This window comes from Phocoena sinus, chromosome 16, assembly GCF_008692025.1.
Source record: "Phocoena sinus isolate mPhoSin1 chromosome 16, mPhoSin1.pri, whole genome shotgun sequence".
NCBI classification, from domain to species: domain Eukaryota; kingdom Metazoa; phylum Chordata; class Mammalia; order Artiodactyla; family Phocoenidae; genus Phocoena; species Phocoena sinus.
The window spans coordinates 58,665,256-58,690,011 of record NC_045778.1 but is presented as its reverse complement, the minus strand read 5'-3'; the positions used below and the strand labels follow the sequence as shown (position 1 = coordinate 58,690,011).

Below are 24,756 nucleotides of genomic sequence, written 5' to 3'. Positions count from 1 at the left end.
TTAAAACAAAAATTTTCTGGAAAAGAATCTCTTTGTAATGATCTAAGTTTGAAGACCAAGGACAAAGGCAGCCTCAATCTGGAGGCAAATGACCACAGCCAAACACCACAAATCACAACTGACTAGAGCCTTGTCCATGAAGTTATACTGAATGAAGGGTACTAAGGCTTGCAAGGATTTGCCTAATCTGGGAACAAAGAGATCAAAGACCAGAGACAATGCTGGCTAGAAGTATTCTTCTAAACTGTCTACTCTGGGGGGACTTCCCTGGCAGTCCAATGTTTAAGACTCCGTGCTTCCATGGCAGGGGGCACGGGTGTGATCCCTCGTTGGGGAACTAAGATCTCACATCCCGTGCTGCGCGGCTAAAAAAATAAAAATAAACTGTCTACTCTCCACAGACCTAAAACCAAGAGCAGTATCAAGTATCCTAATATTTCACTTTCCCTTTCATCCCCCATCCCATGCCACAGATCTTACCACCCAGTCTAACTGTGAGATTGGAGATAACTCCAATAAGCAAGAGCCCCAACAAGATCTCTAAAAGGATAAAAGGAAATGTGTCTTTGGAATCTAAGCCCATGGTAGGGCTTGGGCAGATGCAAGGGAGAGGCATTGGTCCTTCTGCCCCTAAGGCCAGGACAACCCAGCCCTGCAGGCAGCACAGAGTTAACTACCCACCCGCTTTGAGAAGCACAAAGGTACATCACTGCAACATGCCTAACATTTACATTGCCTCTCTCTGCTCATTAAACAGGTTTTCGTTAAATAATGAACAAACTGTATTACAGACTCCGATGAGAATTCCAAAATTATAAATCAACTGGGAAAGCCCAAAGGGGCAGACAGACAGGGAAGGGGGGAGAAGGATAATATTGACTAATATAAAGGGCGCAGCTTGACAGTGGATATTCCTGCCACACCTGATCAAACACACTCCGTTGGGGGAGGGGAAAGAGAGCAAGAGAGGGGAGATGGGACAAGAGAGCCTGAAATTTGCATCCGGAAAAGATTAAAATGGATTCTTTGGGGATAGAGAAAATACATAATATATATTACTATAAATGCAAAACTGTACTAAAAGCTAACTCAAATGTCAAAGATTACAGCTTGAATAAATTTAAATATAAAAGCCATGTGCTTCTTGAGTTAATGAGAGAGACATAAAAGGACAAACTGGGCTAGGAGGCTGAAGAGAGCCTTATGCTGCCTTTGCTGGGCAATGGGTTCAAAGAACAGCAGCAACTATAGTCAGAGGCTTCCCTTCATGGCTCTGAGCCTTGAGAAAGAACTGGCAAATCCCATTACTTTTCCAGTGTACATTTGCTATTTTTAAAAATTAAGATACAATTCATATGCCATAAAATTCACCCTTCTAAAGTATACACTTCAATGGTTTTTAGTATATTCACAAAGCTGTACAACCATCATCATTATCTAATTCCAGAACATTTTCATCACCCCAAAAGGAAACCCTATAACCATTAGCAGTTACTCCCCATGCCCACTCCCAGCTCCTGGCAACCACACATCTGCTTTAACTCCTTCAGAATAACCTCCTAAAGGATTCCTAAGAGAACTGAAAGACCAAATGAGGGGCAGCAGTCAAGTCTCACTGGTGGTGAGCTATGGCTTTATCCAAAGTACCAATATGCAAACTTTGCTCTTAGGCACTCCATACCTTCCAAGTGCAACCCTCTCTTTAGATTTGGTATTAGAATATTCTATTACTCTAGATGTTACAGAGCATCCAGTTGTCATGCATTTTAGGCAAATACTGACTGCAAATGTAGTCCAGAGACATATCTGTGAGAATAACTGATATGGACTTGCTAAACTTACTAGGGACAGTGGACTTATTTCCTTCACAATGCTCAGATAATGTTCCTGGAGGAGTAGGTAGCGCTTATGTCAGTAAAAGATTCTGACTGCTTACAAGAAAAGAGACAAAATCATTTAGGTTGACTGACAATGTCCAATGAACCACCTATTTCCATTAGTAATATTCTTAACCAACCCAGCCAACAAATAACCTAGAAAAGTGCAAATAGAAAGCCTTTGTAAAAAGAGACCAAGCCCAAGTCATTTTCATGAGTTAAACGGAATAGAGTCTTAGAATTCCTGCCATACTTCCTCCAAACTAAGTGGTACAACATTCCCAGTCACATAGCACAGGCAGTCCCTTCAGTCTCTCTCTCCAAGTTCAAAACCCTTTCCCAGCCTCCAACCGTTAACAGGCTTCCAAGAAAGCAGTCCTCCTGACACTGCCAATCAGAAAAATCTGTTTGTTTTGGTAAAAGAAACAAGAAATTGGTCATGGATTGCAGAGTCTAGGACCACAGGGGCAGTTGACCCATAAACCTGTTCCTGGAAGCCAGCACTATGTGGGGGGTCAGAACCAATCAGAAGACTATGAAATGCTCTATTTTGGGTCCACTCTGTTATTTTCTCAGGCAGGTAATATGCTAAAACCCAAGAACAATGGGGCAACCTTGGCAGGCACCATTTCAACATCTGCCACAGCTGTTGGTCCCTGGAAAATACTACAACCTTCTTCCTTGCTCTGAGGGAAAGCCTGGCAACCTTGTTGGAACCCAGCTATGTTCCTAGTACCACTGACAGAACTGGCTCCTCAGTGCATTCTGGTTTTAATAGTTTCAAGCTGAAGATAATCTGGATTCCTAACCCAAAGATGTAAGAAAATTAGGCAGCAGACTCAACTTTGGTAGCTCTTAGATGGTCTAGACTCCAAATCCTGGACTGCACTATTCACCACAGATACAGTCTCTGAACTGAAGTCTTGGGATATGTCAGAATGGAGAAAACAAGTGTGGGATATGGATTGGATGGCAAGTAGGAAATGTGGCTCTGTCAGGATAGCAGCACCACCTCAGCTCCTCAAGGTCTGCAGCGTGCCCAAAAAGCCTGCAAGACTACTCCAGTCTGACCTCAGCCATTTTAAGGTGTCCCCAGCCACTTATAACAATTCCTAGCTGTCTATAAAATAATTGCCAAGTTTTCAAATGTATTAACTTGTTTAATCCCCTTAACTCTCTTAGAAAGACAATACTCTGAACTCTGACCCACCAAAAAGAGTTGTAAATATCTACTCACTACATTTTCTTTTTAATTGGGATGTGTAGCTTTATCTGAAAAGCTGAAAAGATCTGGCAGCAGCATGAATGCAACCAGAGATTATCATACTAAGTGAAGTAAGTCAGAAAGAGAAAGACAAATACCATATGATATCACTTGTATGTGGAGTCTAAAATATGACACAAATTAACCTACCTAAGAAGCAGAAACAGAACAGAAACAGACTAACCTACCTAAGAAGCAGAAACAGAAACTCACAGAACAGACTTGTGGTTTTGGGGTGTGGGGGGAGGGGAGAGATGTAGTGGGAGTTTGGAGTTAGTAGATGCAAACTATTACATATAAAATGGATGAACAACAAGGTCCTACTGTATAGCACAGGGAACTATATTCAGTATCCTGGGATAAACCATAATGGAAAAGAATATAAAAAAGAATGTATACATGTATAACTGAGTCACTTCGCTGTATAGCAGAAATTAACAAAACACTGTAAATCAACCATACTTGGATTAAAAAAAAAAATCTGTGCAAGCCACCAACTTTCTAAAGCAGCCAAATCACTTACAGTACAGGCCATAAAATGGAAACATGCCACCTAGTTGCATTAGCCCTGCTAACCAGCTAACAACAACAACCTCTATACTACTTGATCATTCTTGGTTAATACTGCCAACACTTTTTAACTGAGTAGAATTTGCTCCTTTTAAGAAACATGTAGGGGCTTCCCTGGTGGCGCAGTGGTTGAGAGTCCGCCTGCCAATGCAGGGGATGCACGTTCGTGCCCCGGTCCGGGAAGATCCCACATGCCGCGGAGCAGCTGGGCCAGTGAGCCATGGCTGCTGAGCCTGCGCATCCGGAGCCTGTGCCGTGCAACGGGAGAGGCCACAACAGTGAGAGGCCCGCGTAACGCAAAAAAAAAAAAAGAAAAAAATAAGAAACATGTAGGGGATCCTTAGATAACTTCTGCCCATGTTTAGGAAAGTAAAAAGGAATTTTTCTCCAGATATTCTCCTATTGATACATTTCTCATGAAAGGAAAAATTTATTTGTTCGTTTATTATTTATTTAATTTGCAAAAGCTTTAAAAACTATTTCATTTGTGGTCTTAGATATGTTACTAGCTAAAACCATTCCAGGGTTATACACTGCAAAAGCCCTTTATAGTCAACAGAGGAACACGGCTCGGAGGCTTTCCCTTTAGGTCTACATATACCCCCTTGAAAAACCTGAAGTGTTGAGACTTGCCTCCTCCCTTGGCATGTTTTTATACATAATATAAGGCACTTCCTGTGTACCTTCTCCTCTAACTGTAAGAACAGAAACAATGCAGAACAGGGCACTAAACCAGGCATCAGGGGCCTGAATTCTGACGGAAACTCTGATGGAGTTTTTTTTTTTTTTTTACTGATGGAGTTTTCACCCTGCTTCTTACGATGTGTGACCCCAGCTAAATCACTTAAAAGTATCTCTGGGCTTCAACTTCATTCATAAAAAGGGGACAATATCTAACATGCCTCCCCAACAGGGTTGTGTAAAAGTTCAATAAAGTATGGTAACTAGAATTACCATGGTGATCATTTTGAAATGTACAGAAATATCAAATCACAATGTTGTATAACAGGAACTAATATAGTATTATAGGTCAATTCTATTTCAAAAACAAACAACTCACAGAAAAAGAAATCACGATTGTGATTACCAGAGGCAGGGGGTGGGGGAAGGAGGAACTGGATGAAAGCAGCCAAAAAGTACAAACTTCCAGTTATATGATAAATAAGTACTAGGAATGTAATGTACATTATAAATATAATTAACACAGCTGTATGTTATATACGAAAGTTGTTAAGAGAGTAAATCCTAAGAGTTTTACATCACAAGGAAAAAAAAATTTTTTTTTCTATTTCTTTAATTTTGAATCTATGTGAGATGACAGATGTTCACTAAACTTACTGTGGTAATCATTTCATAATGTATGTAAGTCAAAGCATACGTACACCTTAAACTTACACAGTGCTGTATGTCAGTTACATCTCAATGAAACTAGAAGAAAAAATGAAGTTCCCCATACAAAAAATAAATAAATAAATAAGTGAAAGGAAGTTCAATACAGTAATAAATATGAAAGTGGCTTTGAAAATTCTAAACACATGAATATTATGTAACATAATTATGATTAGGAAAACAGGGGCAGAGTGTGTGACACAAAAGATTCTGGGAACAAGAGAAGACTAAAAGATCTGCATTACAGAGAGCTAAGGCCCTAAAACCAACAATGATTTTCTGTAAGAAAAGGGTTTTGCTGCAAGTATTAAAAACTTCACTTGTGCCACCCACTTCCTATCTTATAGAATACATAAGTTAGAGAAAGAAAGTAGTTAAAGCAAAACAAAACAAAACCAAAAAATAGCCAAAAATAACTTACTTATAACTCAAGCAATGAAGGAAGTTTATAATTGTATGAATGCTGATTCCCCACTAAAATGGGACACTCTACTAGGAACTCTAGGAAGGATCAGCAATAAAGTAAACCAGAGCAAACTACACCCGTGGGCCAAAGCTGGCTTGCAGCCTATTTTTTAAAAGAAAATTTTATTTATCACTCATTCATTTAAGTATTACCTGAGTCTGCATTTGAGCTACAAAGGCAGAGTTGAGTAGTTGCACAGTTGCTACAGCCTGCAAGGCCTAAAATATTTATCATATAGTCTTTTACAGAAAAAGTCTGCCCATCCCTGCAATAAATCACACTTACCTGTTACATTGTTTAAAACCTCCTTTAGATGACTGAAACTATGCAGCAGAGGATCCCGTTCTTCATCCTGTAACACATAAATTAAAAAAAAAAAAAATTCATTATCAGGCCAAGAGGAAAGAGGAAATAAAGGACAGATCAAGAGCTCTTTCTCTGAAACCAACCAGAAAATTCAGTTTTCCTTCTGAAGAAAAGAAAGTTAGCTATAGTTCATTTTTCCAGTTCCCTAACCTCTTATCTCATAGAAGTACTCTGGGCTTACCTAAAACAGTACATCCTGAAATACTAAGCTTAATCTACACCATGACCATAGCACTCAAGCTACCATAGATTGCTAGGTCCTTTATATGTACTATGGTCTGAATGTTTGTGTCCCCTCAAAACTTCTAGGTTGGGATTTCCCTGGCGACTTCCCAGTGGTTAAGACTCTGTGCTTCCACTTCAGGGGGCGCGGGTTTGATCCCTGGTTGGGGAACTAAGATCCCACATGCCACATGGCGCGGCCACAAAAAAAAAAAAACTTCTATGTTGAAATCCTAAGGTGGGTGATTAGGTCATGAGGGCAGATTCCTCATGAATGGAATTAATGCCCTTTATACAAGAGGCCCAAGAGTGCTCCCTTGCCCTTCTACCATGTGAGGATACGATGAGAAGTCTGAGACCCAGAAGACGTCCCTCACCCGAGCATGCTGACATCCTGATCTTGAACTTCCAGCCCCCAGAAATAAATATCTGTTGTTTAAAGAAAAAAAAAAAAAAATCTGTTGTTTATAAGCTACCCAGTCTTTGGCATTTGGTTTTGGTTAGAGCATCCCAAACAGACTGAGACATACAGACTAAGATGTATGTATTATTCTATCTTTTCTATTTCTTCATAGTCATCATAATCACGCATATTCATTTCTAAGACATTCCTGACTCCACTCGTACTTCTAATACAATCCACTTTTATAAATGAACATAAGAAATTTCTAAACACACATATACATATTCACCAAGTTGGAAATGTCTAAACTTGATTTTACCATTGTACCAAAAACTGTCTTACACGACTGTACAAAAAATATCCTTGAACATACAAATGCAGTAAAGAAAGTCCGCTTTACAACAGGTAATCTTACTCATCTGATTGGCAAGATATGGTCTGCTCTATATAAGAAAAGTTGCTGAATTCCCAAGGAGTACCATTACCAAGCCATACTCCATGTATCAATAACTAAACTAACTGAAATGAATTTGATAGCTAATTATAGTTCTTGGGAATTAGAAGATAAGGAATCTTTCTGACATTTTTAGGCATATAAAAGAGATCCCAAGTGTTAGCTTAAGTTGTTTATGAAAACAGCTAGAAGAAAAATGGTATCATCTTTTGGCTTCCAGAGAAAAAAACGCAGCTTATAAATTTGACTCTAGTTGAAATAAAACAAAACGGTCCTTGAAACCCTTCTGAAAAACGCTGAATTCCTACTATTATCATTATTACCAGGGAATTGATTACTATTTTAACCACGCACCAGATCCCCTACAGCAACTCAGTGACCAGGTTCTCTACCCACTGCCCACTTACCAGTGGAGTATGGGTGCTCCATCGCGCATTTCGTTTGATGGCCCCAACCACAATGCTAATTTCCCCTTGAATGATGTAAATATTTTTATCCACCATCCTGGCAAACCTACTGAAACAGTGAAGAGAAAAGTTAGTTAATATTTGGTTACCCAAGAGCACACCCATGCTTAAATCAGTACCTGATAAGGTCAGAACTACGATTTAACTTTTCAGTACCAAGATTTCCCACCTGTAATACTAAGATGGGATGAAGCCCTTCTTATGTTATGAATCCAACTACCTGGCTCTTCTAGAGGTCTCTGCAAGTTCAAGATACAACTCAAAAAGCATCACACCAGAAACTTTTCAAAGGCACCTCAACAACCTCTAACAAGCATGTCAAATTCTTCAAAGTCAACTGTCCCCCAAATTCTCCTACGAATCATACAGATACGCAGATACATCCATGTTGCTAGTTTGTTAAAGAAATATTTCAGATCTTCCTTTTATTCTTCCTTTTTTATCAACTCAATAAATAATGAAGGTTTAAGTTAAAAGAAAAGAATGAAGGCTGTTAGAAAAATAGCCCTGGTTTGGAACCACAGTTACAATGTCAATTTATAGACTGCATCCATTCTGCCAAGTCAGCTCCAGAAAATTGGACAGTGGCAGTGATGCAACCTTTGAAAAGTTCTGAAAAGTCAAGTTCACTTGCTTATAGCAGGAAATCGCTAATAAGCAGACTGTAAGGTAGACTCTTCTTGGCATAGAGAAAACCCTAGGAACATGTAAAATCAACCTAATCACTTCCCATTGTTTAGAAATCCTCCTGAGAAAAGACAAAATTTTAAAAAACGAAAGGGATAGAAAGCAGGGTAGGGGAGACATACAGTTAGACAAACATTTATATCAGGCTCAAGGAAAATTTAAAAAGTAAGGCTAACAGAGTAAGGAAAGGAATTCCAAAAATATTACTTAATAAGCACCTACTATGCATAAGGCATCTTTCAGAGTGCTAAGGATACAAAGCAAATAAGACATGGAAAGAGCTTCAGGCATACTGTGGAATGAAAAAAAAATTGTAATGCATGACTGTATGTTGCCAACTATGTAAAAACCAACCAACCAACCCACCTTACATAAAATACTAGATTTTTGTTTCCAAAAATATACCGTATTTAACATACAGTAAGATATAAAGAGAATAAAACAACCAGTATCCAGATTAAGAACAGTACAACTGAAGTCTCTGTGTGTCCTCCCTAATTATATCCTTCTCTCTTTCATCTATAGGTCCCACTATTCTTTTTTTAATAAATTTATTTACTTATTTATTTATTATTTTTGGCTGCGTTGGGTCTTTGTCGCTGCACACGGGCTTTTCTCTAGTTACGGCGAGTGGGGCCTACTCTTTGTAGTGGTGTGCGGGCTTCTCATTGGGTAGCTTCTCTTGTTGCAGAGCACGGGCTCTAGGCACGCGAGTTTCAGTAGTTGTGGCACTCGGGCTCAGTAGTTGTGGCTCGTGGGCTCTAGAGCGCAGGTTCATAGTTGTGGCGCACAGGCTTAGTTGCTCTGCAGCATGTGGGATCCTCCTGGACCAGGGCTTGAACCTGTGTCCCCTGCATTGGCAGGCAGATTCTTAACCACTGTGCCACCAGAGAAGCCCTGGTCCCACTACTCTTAATCTGATGTTTATTAAACTTTTATGTTGCTTTATACTTTTACTTCATTGATATGTATCTCTAGACAATATGTATCATTCTGCGTATTTTTATATTTTGTATAATTAATATAATTTTGTATGTGTTCTTCTGCAATTTGCCTTTTTCCCTTGAAACATTGTTTGTGAGTCATCTATGTTGTTAAGTATACGTAATGTATTTTGTACAGGCATATAAAGAGATACATAAACACAGAATAAAAGGTCTGGGCAGATGTACCCCAAACTCAACAATCATAGTCATCTCTAGAGAAGGTACTATGAAATCAGGGTGTAATCAGAGGATACTTAGCCTTATCTATATTTTAATTTTTTACAAGGAGAACATATTACTGTATCATCAATATAATTAAAAATTAATAATTATGAAAGAAATGATATACAATTTCTGCCCTTGAGGCATTTACAGAGTTCAGTAGGATCTAAAAGAAAACTGAGCCAGAGACATGAAAGGAAGAAAAGCACCCTGAAAGTAGCTCTATTTGCATATTTTTTACACAAGAAAGTGAGAAGAATGAAAACCACTATGATAAAGGAAAAAAGAACTGGTACAAATTTTGTCCAGGCCCATAACACCTCTCCCAATCCACAAGGGAACCCAACAAAAGACAACACTTATTTTAAAGACAATTTAAAGAAACAACTAGGTTACTCTCAGAAGACTAAATGCTCTAGACACACAACAATGTTCTCTTCAATGAACAGATAAGATTCAATGATGAGAACATACCACAGTGAAGAGGAGGAGAACCAAGAAGTATAAAAAAGATAAACAAATTCAAAAATAAAGTATCAGGGGCTTCCCTGGTGGTGCAGTGGTTGAGAGTCCGCCTGCCAATGCAGGGGACACAGGCTCGTGCCCTGGTCCGGGAAGATCCCACATAACGCGGAGCAGCTGACGCCCGTGAGCCATAGCCGCTGAGCCTGCGCGTCCGGAGCCTGTGCTCCGCAACGCGAGAGGCCACAACAGTGAGAGGCCCGCGTACAGCAAAAAAAAAAAAAAAAAAGTATCAGAAAAGAAAAGATAAAATCTCTAGTATCTCTCCTTCCTTAAATTACTTAGGCAAGATGAATATGCTCTAGATCTCTGGATTTTTTTTTAATACACGTTACATTTTATTTTATTTATTTATTTTTATATATTTATTTTGGCTGCATCGGGTCTTAGTTGCAGCACGCAGAATCTTCGTTGCAGCATGCATGATCTTTTGTTGTGGCGTGCAGGCTTCTCTCTAGTTGTGACACGCAGGCTCTAGAGCACGTGGGCTCTGTAGTTTGCGGCACACAGGCTCTCTAGTTGAGGTGTGCAGGCTCAGTAGTTAAGGCACGCAGGCTTAGCTGCCCTGTGGCGTGTGGGATCCTAGTTCCCCAACTGGGGATCAAACCCATGTCCCCTGCATTGGAAGGCAGATTCTTAACCACTGGACCACCAGGGAAGTTCCTGGAAGGTTTTTTTAAGAAACTCCTAACAACACGGGGAGGGGGAAGGGTAAGCTGGGACAAAGTGAGAGAGTGGCATGGACTTATATATACTACCAAATGTAAAATAGGTAGCTAGTGGGAAGCAGCCACATAGCACAAGGAGATCAGTTCAGTGCTTTGTGACCACCTAGAGGGGTGGGATAGGGAGGGTGAGAGAGAGACGCAAGAGGGAGGAGATATGGGGATATATGTATATGTATAGCTGCACACCGTAGTAAAGCAGTTATACTCCAATAAAGATGTTAAGGGACTTCCCTGGTGGCACAGAGGTTGGGAGTCCACCTACCATTGCAGGGGACACATTGCAGGGCGGGTTCGAGCCCTGGTCTGGAAAGATCCCACATGCCATGGAGCAACTAAGCCCGTGCGCCACAACTACTGAGCCACATGCCACAACTACTGAAGCCCGCACGCCTAGAGCCTGTGTTCGCAGCAAGAGAAGCCACCGCAATGAGAAGCCCGCGCACCGCAACAAAGAGCAGCCCCCGCTCACTGCAACTAGAAAAAGCCCGTACAGCAATGAAGACCCAACACAGCCAAAAATTAATTAATTAATTTTTTTAAAAAAAAGAAAGAAACTCCTAACAGAGGGTGCCTCCAGAGAAAGGAACTGGGGAACAGTGGTGAGAGGAAGACTTATTTTTCTCTGCATATTCTTTTGTACTTTTTGAATTCTGTGTCACATACACATATTACCTATTTTTAAATTTTAATTAACAGATTTTTTTAATGAGTAGGCGCTACAGAAAAGTAGTTGTATTATTCCATGTATAAATGATTAAGAGCAGCAATCAAAGTTAATTAACTAACAAACATTTATTTCAGTCAACCAGATATTACTTAGCACATGCTAAGCAAAATGCTAGACAGAGTCATACAGAATTGTCCCTACCCACCCACAAGGAATTTATAATCTAGGAGATTAAACACATACATCTACACACAAACCCATACATATCTCCAATACATAAGTGATACACAGTGTCACAGTAGTGAAGCAAAGAAAATTATTTCTGGCAGAGGACCCTGGAAAGGCAAATGAAAGACAGGATTCAAACAGTCAAAAACACAAGGAGAGGGCTTCCCTGGTGGCGCAGTGGTTAAGAGTCTGCCTGCCGATGCAGGGGACACGGGTTCATGCCCCAGTCTGGGAGGATCCCACATGCCGCGGAGCGGCTGGGCCCGTGAGCCGTGGCCGCTAAGCCTGCACGTTTGGAGCCTGTGCTCCGCAATGGGAGAGGCCACAAAAGTGAGAGGCCACAACAGTGAGAGGCCCGCGTACTGGGAAAAAAAAAAAAAAAAAAACACAAGGAGAGAATGGCAAGAGTAAAGGCTTATTGGTAGGAAAATGCAATATGTATTTAGGGAGTCATGATTATTCCAGACTTGTTGGAACATTATTCCTAGGAGAATAATAGCATGTAAAGCTAGAAAAGCAAGTTGTAGGAGGAGCATATCATGGAGGGCTTTCAATATATATAGTACATATATAGACTACCTATCGTAAAAAATATTTTGGGGGGCCTGGAGGGGGCCACTATAAAATAAGAATATTTAATTTCTCTCTTTTTTTTTTTTGGCTGTGCTGCACGGCATGTGGGATCTCAGTTTCCCAACCAGGGATCAAACCCGCGCCCCCTGCAGTGGAAGTGCAGAGTCTTAACCACTGGACCACTGGGGAAGCCCGTTTAATTTCTCTTTTAAAGAACTAAGAGAATGAGAGAAAACACCTATACTGAGAACACCACAGCAACAAGTAAATAACAACACTACACTACAAATTGCAAACAAAAGTGTCAACAGGACTTAACTGAGATCTAATAGGATCTACATGCTATTTGGAAGGCTTTCTGGAGGAAATAAATTTTGAACTGGGATACCAACTGAAATAATCAACCTAACAATCAAAATTCATTAGGCATCAGAAGCTAACAATTTTCTAAAATAGCAAAGATCTAAGCAAAAAATCACTGTCTTAAGTTTCTTAGTAAAAAAGAAACATCTCAGGAATAAAGAGGAATTATTTTCAAGGACTATGCAGAGTTGCCTAATCTCCCTCCAAGCCTCTGAGAATGTCTCCTCACCCAAGAATCTCCCAAGGGAATTTGTCCTTGATGCTCAAATGGGAAGCTCCAATGAACCACTTGCTGTCTGGTAGCCAATGACCTAGAACCCCTTGCCATAAGGTCACAAAGGCCGGCAGAGACCTCACGAGTATGGTAGAAAAGAACTTAAGGTTTACCTTTTATCAGAAATAATATGAGAAGGAATGACCAAATACACACCAACGAATATCTCCCAGCCAAATAAGCTAGTGGTTTATCTGCTCAGAGACTGCGAGCAACATATATTCTTTGAAAGCACGATCTGTTTAAAGCTGGGCCTATAGGATTACAATGGTGCTTTGCTGGATTCTGCAACTGGCAACTCCCTCTAGATCTAAACAAAAGCAGGAGAAACAGAAAGAATAAATTGGATCCTTCATGGAATACCAAAAATTCTCTTTAGAATGAGTTAAAGACTTAAATGTAAAAAAGCAAAACCTGAAAACTTTTAGAATATAAGAGGGTGTTCCCTGGTGGTCTAGTGGTTAGGATTTAGCACTTTCACTGCCATGGCTCAGGTTTAATCTCTGGTTGGGGAACTGAGATCCCACAAGCCACGTGGCGTGGCCAAAAAAATATATGAGAATATTTTTATAATCTCAGCATAGGGGAGACGTACCTAAATAGGAAACAAAAAGCAGAACCCATAAAAAAAAAACTGGTAAATTAAACCATGTTAAAATTAAAGACATTTATTCAAAAGACACCATAAAAAAGAGGAAAAGATAAATCACAAACTGGGAGAAAATATATGTAACATATAATAAAGAAGAATGGATAAAGAAGATGTGGTACATATATACAACAAAATATTACTCAGCCATAAAAAAGGAACGAAATTGGGTCATTTGTAGAGACATGGATGGACCTAGAGACTGTCATACAGAGTGAAGTAAGTCAGAAAGAGAAAAACGAATAACATATTAACACATATATATGGAATCTGAAAAAAAATGGTATAGACGATCTTATTTACAAAGCAGAAATAGAGACATAGAGAAAAAAACGTATGGATACCAAGGGGGAAAGGGGCTGGGGGTGGGGGTGGGGGGATGAGCTGGGAGATTGGGATTGACATATATACACTATTGATACTATGTATCAAATAGATAACTTCTGAGAACCTACTATATAGTACAGAGAACTCTATCAATGCTCTGTGGTGACCTAAATGGGAAGGAAATCCAAAAAAAGAGGGAATATATGTATATGTATAGCTAATTCACTTTGCTGTACAGTAGAAACTAACACAGTATTGTAAAGCAACTATAATCCAATAAAATTTTTTTAAAAAAAGAAGGAATATTCATAATATAACTGCTACAAAACTATAAGGATAGACATATAAACCCTCCCCAAAACCGGCAACAGACATGAACAGGCATTTCACAGAATAAGGAAAATACAAACAGTAAATATATATACAAAAAGATTATGAGCTTCATTAATAGTCAATAAAATTACAAAATAAGATTATTAATGAGAAACCATTTTACACCTCCAAAATAGCACAAAATTTTAATTTGACAATACCAAAAGTTGGTAAAAATACAGATCAAGTGGCTGTTGAGTCTGTAAATTGATACAACTCATTTGGATAACAATTTGGCATTATCTTGCAAAGCTGAAGAAGTTCATATGCTATACCTCAGCAATTCCACTGCTAAGACTATACCCCAGGGAAATGAACAAAAAATTTACAACAGTTGGCTAAGGGGAGGGGAGACGTGACTAATAGGGAAGGGCATACCCACTGCCCCAGTTTTGGTAATGTTCTGTTTTTTGTTTTTTGTTTTTTTTTGTGGTATGCGGGCCTCTCACTGTTGTGGCCCCTCCCCGTTGCGGAGCACAGGCTCCGGATGTGCAGGCTCAGCGGCCATGACTCATGGGCCTAGCCGCTCCGTGGCATGTGGGATCTTCCCGGACCGGGGCACGAACCCGCGTCCCCTGCATCGGCAGGCGGACTCTCAACCACTGCGCCACCAGGGAAGCCCGGTAATGTTCTGTTTTTAAGCTGGGTTGGGGACACTGATGTCCCTTATATGCTGTATAAACCCTAACCCTTACTCATTCCATCCAAAAGTCAATGAGAGAATCAGAATACCACAGTGGTATTCCTGACTGTTATTACCTGTATGATCTTAGCCAAGTTTCTTAGCCTCTCTGATTCCCAATTTACAGTTCTGCATTGCATAATGGAGATAGTACCTCCTCACCCATTTGCTGTAAGGCCTGGCATGCTATTAGGAATATTAAAACCCAAAAAAAGGTTGGCTGTTATTATGATAATGCCTGCTCTGTTAAGTCTTCCCTGGCTAACCCACTCCCCCAGAGAGTATTAGCACTCCTTTTTTGTCACCCCATGGCACAGTACATACCTCTATTTAAACATATCTTATACTCACTTATAATTATTTATTTAATCTCTCTCTCCCATGAGTCTATGAGCATCTCAGAAAGAGACCATAATTTATCACCTTTTTATCCTCAATGCCTAACATATAGTAAGAAAAATGATAAATACTGAATGAACAAATGAATAACTGAAAGAATATCAAGACTGACTCTTCAGTATTGGTACAGCTCACATCCACCTCTTGTGAGAACAATTACTTCATAGAAGACAAGGACTCTAAGCCAGGCAGGCAAACCTTCTTTCTGTATCCCATGTTTGTTTCTGTACTAGAAGTTACAAATCTTCCATATTAGGCACTCTATGGACAAAAAGAACCCACATTTATCCACCAGTCAAATCATAATGCTTCTGTTTTCACATGTATCTTCCTGAAGTCTTCTCATATGCTATTTGCATGTTCACATTTCTTCTGTGATATACAATTCTTTATGTAATTGTCCATTCTTCCCATATGTATATATGTGTCTTATTTTCTTTGGTTCTAAATAGATTATTAGTGCTCACTTTGGCAGCACATATACTAAATAGATTATTAGTAGACCATTAAGTTATTTTTTTTCTTCATTGTTGTTCTTATTCAACAATGTTGTTCTTATTCAATTAGAAATTAGATTCTCCAAAGGCAAAGACTCAGGTTTTTTTTCTTTTTCATGGTGCTTTGATGTCTAATACAGAGCTATGTAAACCACGAAAACCCTGATGGGCTTTCTGAGAGGAAAGAAGGTACCAGGGAGCTGAACAACCATCAGCTGGCCCTTCTGAGGTTTATTTTCACTCGATCTCTCAAACATCCCAGAGAAGCACCAAAGACACAGAGTTTTTAAGGTTTCCAGAGCTAGACAAGGAACGTGCCATAGTTCTGTGTTTTGTTGAGAGTGACCCAAAATTACTAAACTAGTAAACAACTTGCTGGACTCAAGAAATTTACTCAAAGGGTGGAGGTAAGAGAAAATCAAACCAAGAAAAAAGCTGGTGCCCTGACAGGATACAACTGGAAAATCCTCCCAACCTGATAATCAGGTGACCAGTGTACCTCAGCTCTGCCATTCCCCCTCCTCCCTCTATGGAGATTCTGAGGTTATCCCAAGAATTATATGCAAGGCGAGCTACTGAGATAAGCTCAAAGTTGTCCAAAGATGCCCCTTCTGCCAGCTTGGAGATGAAAAATGAAACAAGACTTCTTTCCCCCACTCATCTTTTAACCACTCAGGGCACCCAACATGACAACTAATGGTGAAAGTTGGCAGAGTACGACAAAGATTAAAAAGTGAGCCTGGTGGGCTTCCCTGGTGGCTCAGTGGTTAAGAATCCGCCTGCCAATGCAGGGGACACAGGTTCAAGCCCTGGTCCGGAAAGATCCCACATGCCACGGAGCAACTAAGCCCATGTGCCACAACTACTTAGCCTATGCTCTAGAGCCCACGAGCCACAACTACTGAGCCCATGCACCGCAACTATTGAAGCCCGCGTGCCTAGAGCCCGTGCTCTGCAACAAGAGAGGCCACCACAATGAGAAGCCCACACACTGCAAAGAAGAGCAGTCCCCGCTCGCTGCAACTAGAGAAAGCCCGGGGGCAGCAATGAAGACCCAAAGCAGCCATAAACAAATAAATAAATCTATTTTTAAAAAAAGTGAGCCTGGGGACTTCCCTCATGGCTCAGTGGTTAAGAATCCGCCTTCCAATGCAGGGAACATGGGTTCGATTCCTGGTCGGAGAACTAAGATCCCATATGCTGTGGGGCAACTAAGCCCGTGTGCTCTAGAGCCTGCGTGCCACAACTGGAGAGCCCATGCGCCACAATTAGAGAGCCCATGCACTGCAACTACTGAGCATGTGCACTCTGCAGCCTACACGCCAAAACTAGAGAGAAGCCTGCACACAGCGAAGAACCTGCGTGCCGCAACGAAAGCTCCTGCGTGCTGCAACTAAGACCCAACACGGTCAAATAAAAAAATAAATAAAAAGAACCCCCCCATATCGTTCTTTAAAAAACAAAAAAGTGAGTCTGGAGGACTTCCCTGGTGGCACAGTGGTTAAGAATCCGCCTGCGGGCTTCCCTGGTGGTGCAGTGGTTAAGAATCCGCCTGCCAATGCAGGGGACACAAGTTCGAGCCCTGGTCCAGGAAGATCCCACATGGCACGGAGCAACTAAGCCCATGCACCACAACTACTAAGCCTGTGCTCTAGAGTCTGCAAGCCACAACTACTGAGCCTGCATGTCACAACTACTGAAGCCCGTGCACCTAGAGCCCATGCTCCGCAATGAGAAGCCCGCACACTGCAACACAGAGTAGCCTCCCACTCGCCACAACTAGAGAAAGCCCGCATGCAGCAACAAAGACCCAACGCAGCCAAAAATAAATAAATAAATAAATAAAAAGGAAAAAAAAGTGAGTCTGTATGATTATACGCAGAGAATTGCAGTGATTAAGTCTCATAAGGCCTGCCCGTTTTGTATGTCAGGGGTCATCCTCCACTGTCATCAGGCAGAATCTAGTCCACAGACATACATTTTTCCTCCTATAAAAGGTTTTTAAATAATTTAACTAGTTGCCAACAGTTTAAAACACAATGATCTGAATTCCCAGTTTGTCTTGAAAAATAGGAAGAATGGTCATACTGTGCCCACATTCCAGTATACTACAGTCACTACTACATCCTAATACATTCCCTCCTGGCTCGCTTCCCTCATTTACATTACCTGCCTGATACTCAGGCATTTGAGCTTGTAATCCCTGCTTTATTTACATGATGGCAACAAATCATTACTTCCATGATCACATCCACTGCAACTGGGGCCCCAAATCACCACAGTGCCCTATTACATTTTCATTTAATTTAAACAACTGCTGTGGAACAGTAAAAAATAAACACCTGCCAATTACATTTACAAAGCTCTTCCAGCCAGAGATTAAAATGAACCTCCCTTTCTCCCTTCAACTCAACTCCACAATTATCCCAACAGCAGAATCACTCTAATTAGTCACCTTGAACCACAGGGACAGACTGTGATCAACCAACAGAAGTGGTGTAAAAAGACTAGGCTGATCCTTCCAGTGAGTATTGTATAAATACAATGGGTCTCCTCAAAAGCAGGAGCTGTGTCTTTTTCCTCTCCAGCTGCTCACACTAGCCAGTCTAAGTACCCCATCAATGAAGTTATTATTTAAAAGTAGCAGTCATTTTGCCTTCTGGAACACGGGGAAGTGAACTAGTAGTGTAACTCTGAGAACTTCGAGTTCAACTGGGATTGGTGCCCAGCTACTCATGAGGAGATGTGCCTACAACCTGAGTTCCGACTGTGCCAATGAGCATCAACGTCAAGGTTAGAACATACTGTCTACCACCACCTTTAAAAAGAAGCTGAAAAAAAAAAAAAAGCTTAAATACTTAAATACAAGTCTTGAAGGAAAAACAAATTTTCTGATCTGGGATGGGGGCTGGGAGTAAAGAACTATTACTAACCAGAAAATGACTTTTTAAAGTAAGAAAAGGTAAAATCTTGTTGCCTGACTTAACCTCCAGGCCCAACTGAAAAGATGCTGAACTGGTCACACTATCAACCCAAAGACTAGACTGCCTATTATGCAAAGCATTATCAACTCAACAGGGCTCAACGGGGTATATCAACCCAGATGAGAAAGGCAGACCCATCAAACCTGGATACTTCCCGAGATGACTATGTCATTTCATTAGCCATTCTAAATTACTTTTTCGGAAATTCTACAATATAGATCAGCAAGTTAAAATGCAAACAGTTTCCTATACCATTTCCACCTCATTTTATTTATTTACTTACTTTCTTATTTATTTATTTATTTATTTATGGCTGTGTTGGGTCTTCGATGCTGCACACGGGCTCTCTCTAGTTGCGGCTAGCAGAGGCTACTCTTCGTTGCGGTGCACAGGCCTCTTGTGTGGCCTCTCTTGTTACGGAGCACAGGCTCTAGGCACACGGGCTTCATTAGTTGCAGCACTCAGGCTCAGTAGTTGCAGCACGCAGGCCCTAGATTGTGCAGGCTTCAGTAGTTGTGGCACATGGGCTCAGCAACTTTGGCTTGCGTGCTCTACAGCGCAGGCTCAGCAGTTGTGGCCCATGGGCTTAGCCGCTCCACAGCATGTGGGATCTTCCTGGACTAGGGATCAAACTTGTGTCCCCTGCACTGGCAGGCGGATTCTCAACCACTGCACCACCAGGGAAGTCCCACCCCATTTATTTTAAATCAATAAGTATCAATACAGCAACCTGAATGTCCATAAACAGATGAATGGATAAAGAAGATGTGGTACATATATACAATGGAATATTACTCAGCCATAAAAAGGAACAAAATTGGGTCATCTGCAGAGACGTGGATGGACCTAGAGACTATCATACAAAGTGAAGTAAGTCAGAAAGAGAAAAATAAATAACGTATATTAGCACATATATGTGGAATCTAGAAAAATGGTACGGATGAACCTATTTGCAAGGCAGGAATAGACACAGATGTAGAGAACGAATGTGTGGACACGGGGTGGGGGAAGGGGGGTGGGATGAATTGGGAGATTGGGATTGACATATATGCACTACCATGTGTAAAAGAGATAGCTAGTGGGAACCTGCTGTACAGTGCAGGGAGCTCAGCTGGGTGCTCTGTCTTGACCTAGATGGGTGGGATGGGGGTGTGGGAGGGAGGCCCATAGAGGGAGGCAATATATGCATACATAATATATACATATAGCTGATTCACTTCCTTGTACAGCAGAAACTAACACAACACTGTAGAGCAACTATACCCCAATTAAAAATAAAACAATATAAACAATGCTATCTCCCCTACCAACGTGCGCGCGCGCACACACACACACAATTTCAGGAGAGCAGAGTTTAGTCACTCTAGAACCTAGAGAGTTTTCCCTTCTAACACAATGAGGTTTTGATCCTCCTTATTACTACCTCACCATGCAAAAGTCCTGACTGCCAGGGCTAGAATCAGGCCACAAGTCAGGATCACATACTAGAACTAATCCTAGGGGGGCTTCCCTGGTGGTGCAGTGGTAAAGAGTCTGCCTGCCAATGCAGGGGACACGGGTTCAAGCTCTGGTCCAGGAAGATCCCACATGCTGCGGAGCAACTAAGCCCGTGCGCCACAACTACTGAGGCTGCACTCTACAGCCCACGAGCCACAACTACTGAGCCCACGTGCCGCAACTACTGAAGGCTGTGAACCTAAAGCCTGTGCTCCACAGCAAGAGAAGCCACCGCAATGAGAAGCCCATGCACCACAACGAAGAGTAGCCCCCGCTCGCCGCAACTAGAGAAAAGCCCACGCGCAGCAATAAAGACCCAGTGCAGCCAAAAATAAAATAAATAGGCACAGATAACACTTATTGAGTGTCCACTATATGCTGAAAAGCATTCAGGTTGACATGCTCTAGCTAGACTGGTGCACATACATTGCTACTGCTTTTAAGAAACGCATAAACTGAACAGAGCAATCCCCAAATGAACCTTTCCATTTGCGTCCTCCACAGGGCTCAGAGGAGTGCCTTGTGTACCTAATTTAAAGGCATACAAATTTCTATGCCGTGTATTAAAAGACACTGTACCTACACTCTTCCTCATTTTTAAAGGCATTCTTTACCCTTGAGGGACTTTTATAGCTTTACAATACAGCAGTTTATCCGAGATCATCATAGTGCCATAAACTATACTTTTGGGGTTATGTTCCATCATTCACTCTGCAGTCCTGACCCTACCACTTTTTATTTGACTGAACACCTCTCATGACTCTTCTTACCCACTAAAAATAACAGGCCAAAGTACCAACTTCACAGGTATTCAAATCCCTCTCCGCTCTCGTCCAAATATGTCATAATAGAGTGGCTTCCTTGTGACTGAACTTCATCTCCTTAGGCCAAGTGAAGACCTGGGGAGGAAATGCCAACCAAGAACATACACCAAAAGAGAATATTACACAATATAAAAGATTGTGTAAAAGAAAAAACGGGCTCAGAAGATAAGTCCAGTGTTTACATACAGTCCCAGACTGGCAGGTGAGCAGCCCCATAAAAGGAAAGCCTTCTCTTAGCCCAGGTCCCCAAGAGGCTGGCCTCAGTCATTCCACACCTTTTCTCACTACCTGGTCTAGGTTGCATTAGTTCATCATCATTAATGAAGCAGTTCAGCTGAATTAATGAGGCAGTCACACAGAAGTGGGCGCTGCACAAAACCTGGAGAGACTCTCATATCTAAGGTCTAAAAATCAACCCTGAAAAGTAGATACAATACTCTTCAGATTTGCTTTCAGCTGAGGACTGTTGTCTTTAGGATGCAAATAGCTCCAGAAGAGAGAAACTGAAAGCTAGGTTAAGCCTAGAAACACAGGGAGGATTCCGGTACCCGCAAGGCTTGAAAAGCCAGAGTTGAAGTCGTCCCTCCGGCGGCAGGGGCCTGACCTTTGCCCCCTACACCTCTCCCAGTTCCCTCCCACAGCAATCTCTCCCTCGTCTCGTTCCTGCCCCTGCGTCCTTAACCCACCCCGGCTCATTCAGTTTAAGGGCCCTCCTCCTCTTATTCCCTCTCGCTATGTCAGGGCGGCCTTCACGACACTGGAACTCTAAGAAGAGACTTCGCTGACCTGTCAGCGGATCCAAAATGGCGGGGCCTAGTCCCAGGACCGGCAGCCGCTGCTCATGTCCAGCCCGGGCCCCGAAGGCGTCCCCGAGCGGCTCTCGCGGCTCTGGTGGCAGATGGGAGCAGGGAAGAAGCCCTTTTCTGGGAGTTGAGGCCGAAGTCAAGGCCCGCACAGTCAGGAAGAGTCGGCCGGAACGGGCGGTGGAGCCGGCTACCTTCCCTGTCAGCTCACTGACGTGGTAACTAGCCTCAGTCTAGCCCGCTGCCTGGTCACTGCGCGAGCCCTGCCGCGCACAGCCAATCATAGGTTTGCATCGTGAAAAGTGGCATTCCAGCAATCCAATCGAAGAAAGGAAATTGGCTTCGGGAGGCGGGTAGTGCCTAAAGAGGCGAGATTACAAGAGAAAAAAAGGGTAGGCAGGGAATAACCAACGGATATGAGGACTCTCTGAGTGACAGTACTGAGAAACCAATAAAAAAGGAGAAAGTGCGCTGGGCAGTTGGAGAGGTGGAGTTAGGTAGAGTTCGGTTGCAGTGCACGGTTTGGCAGTAGCTGCTGGGCATTATGGGGAAGAAAGCTACGACTTGCTGGAAAGGGGGCGGAGTCCTTTTTGAGAGCCTGAGTGGACGACCCTACTACCCCTAAGCGCAAGCCCGCCGCCACTCCCTATTAAAGTCACCTGGGCCAATACCGTGACCCTTGAGGGATCATTTCCTTTCTAGGCAGTTCTGAGCTCCTTCCAGGATGGAGGGAGCAATCTACTCCAACCTCCCTTCCCCCACCGTCGCGTCTGCTTGCCCTGTTTGGCTTCTCATAAATGAGTCTGTCCCATCCCAACTTTGTTTCTATGTCTTGTGCCCCATTCCTATCATCCTGAAATAGAGACAATGGGAGGTGACAAAAAGCTTGGATATCTAATCCAGGTCCTTTCATTTTACAGAGCAGGAAATTGAATCCCAGAATGGAAAGATGGCCCCCACCATCTGTATAGCTAGTTAATGACAGAGCAGAGAAACAAACCTAGGTGTCCTCACCCCCAGTCCAGCTCTCTTTTTCACTGCCCATCGATACCTCTTATGCTTTAGTTTATCAGACTGTGACTCCCAGCTCTGACCATCATCCTAAGCCTTGGACACTTTACCTACCTAGAAAAAAGATAATCACACAGGTTATTCCACATCACCACTGACAGGAAACTGCAGCCTTTCCTGAAGCCTTAGAAATGCTGAGAGGCCTGAGGGCAAGATACCCACCGCAGTCTTCACTCTCCTGCCCCCAGCTGCCTCTCCCCTGGCAAAAGATGATAGAGGTTGCTAGGATATTTAGAATTACCTAGAAGTGAGAGTGTGTAGAAAGAGGACAGAAGGATGAGTTTTCTACTTGCAGATTGAATGGTGGAATTCCCAGCCCATCTGCTGGAATAAATCCCAGTGTCCCTGCAGACCTGAAGAGACTGCTAGGAGACAATGAAAAAAGATACCAACTCTCTCCCCATTTCCTCCCATTTATGGATGACTCAAGTCCAGGGAAGCTCCATTCCTAACCCCATAGGACTGTGGTCTCAAAACCAGACATCCAAAGACCATCCTCATGCTAGAATCCTCTAATACCAAGAAACCATCAGGCCTGAAATCAGAATTGAAGAACTCCTTAACAGCTTCCTGTACCTGCATGTTGGGCTCCTGATCTCTGGGTCCAGCTGAGGATCTTGCCTCTTTCACCCAACGAGAGTCAGGGGCAGAGGATACAACCACCATAGCACATCTTTCTAGCCCACCTCTGAGCCATTTTCCACCTTCATTTGAAAACTGGGATTTGGTCTCCTGGGCTCATCTCAGATTGAGAGGTCCTGCATAACCAACTGAAAAATCTTCTAAGTGGGACAAAACTCCCTACTACCCTATCTCCACTCCTACATACCTCCAGAAATCAATCAACCTAAAAGTATGAATGGAATTGTGTGTTAGAGATAAGGAGGAGAGAGATGACAATGTCCCAGCCCCTTCTAACCTCCATCATCTTACCAGACAAAACATCTCCCTCTCAGATTTTAGTACTGAGCATCTACATCATGCCTAGGAATAGAAAGATGAGGAAGACATGGTCCTTGCCCTCCTAAATCTTAGCATCATAGGGGACAACACATAAGCTGATCTCTTCCATATCATGGGTGGGGTAATAGAGATACACACAGCAGGGCTGGGGGAGCAAGAGACTACGCATCTGGCTAACGTGGGAATTCAGGAAAGGCTTCCCAGAGACAATGAGGCCTGAGTGGAGCTTAGGGGGATGAGTAGGAGTTGACAAAATGAAGACTGGTTAGAAATATGTTACTGTCAGAGGTGTGCAGAAAACCACTAGGAGCCTGGAGATTAAGACAGGGTCAGGTCCTGAAAGTCTGCTGTGCCACGCAAGGGAGCTTAGCCTTTATCCTGAGGGCAAACAGGAGCCACTGAAGGGTTTTAAGCAAAGACATGACTGGTCAGATTCATCTTAGGAGTATATTATATAATAGGGCTGAGGGCCCTAAGGGACACCCTAGAAACCCAGCCTGACTCCACATGTTGCTTGGGACATCTGTCCTATCCCTTGCAACTCCCTAACCTGCAAGCACCAAGGCCACACCTTGCCCACAGAACTGAATTTGGTATCACCAAGGAGCAGGTAGCCCTGGTAAGGCTGGGAGAACATAGCTTGTGTGAGACAAGAGTGCAGACTGACAGGGAACTTGCCCAGGCCTCTGAGGAGTGCCCAGCCCAAGCCCTGAGAACCAGCTAGAACCTCTTTTAATTTTGCGGGGGGAGGGGGAGTAAGGGAGTCATAGTTAAGTTACTTGTCCAAGGTCACTCAGTGATGTTGCAGCTGGTGGCAGGGTTAGAATACTGTTTTAGTTTGTCGCACTCCAAACTCTGCTTTCTCCACGAAGCCACCTTCCTTGGAGGAGAGGAAAAAAGGGCTGAAGTGGGGATGGGGATGGGGGGGTGGGGGCGCAGCCGAGAAGAGGAAGAGAGAAA

General features: G+C 42.4%; 1 protein-coding gene across 11 annotated transcripts in view; it reads right to left on the bottom strand.

The window, feature by feature from the left end:
- The window catches only part of GBF1 (golgi brefeldin A resistant guanine nucleotide exchange factor 1), a 126,301-nt gene extending 104,255 nt beyond the window's left edge, over positions 1–22,046 (bottom strand). For 2 of the 11 annotated variants that reach the window (XM_032607820.1, XM_032607830.1), the window contains exons 1-3: positions 21,746–22,045; positions 7,419–7,527; positions 5,852–5,918 (exon numbers count right to left, since the gene is read on the bottom strand). In XM_032607820.1, the coding sequence (XP_032463711.1) occupies positions 5,852–5,918; positions 7,419–7,514 (163 nt within the window). In that variant the 5' untranslated portion in view covers positions 7,515–7,527; positions 21,746–22,045. Of the gene's footprint in view, positions 1–5,851; positions 5,919–7,418; positions 7,528–21,745 lie in introns of those variants that run through there. The other 9 variants (XM_032607824.1, XM_032607827.1, XM_032607825.1 and 6 more) reach the window with 7 other exon arrangements.
- Between the last annotated feature and the right edge of the window lie 2,710 nt (positions 22,047–24,756).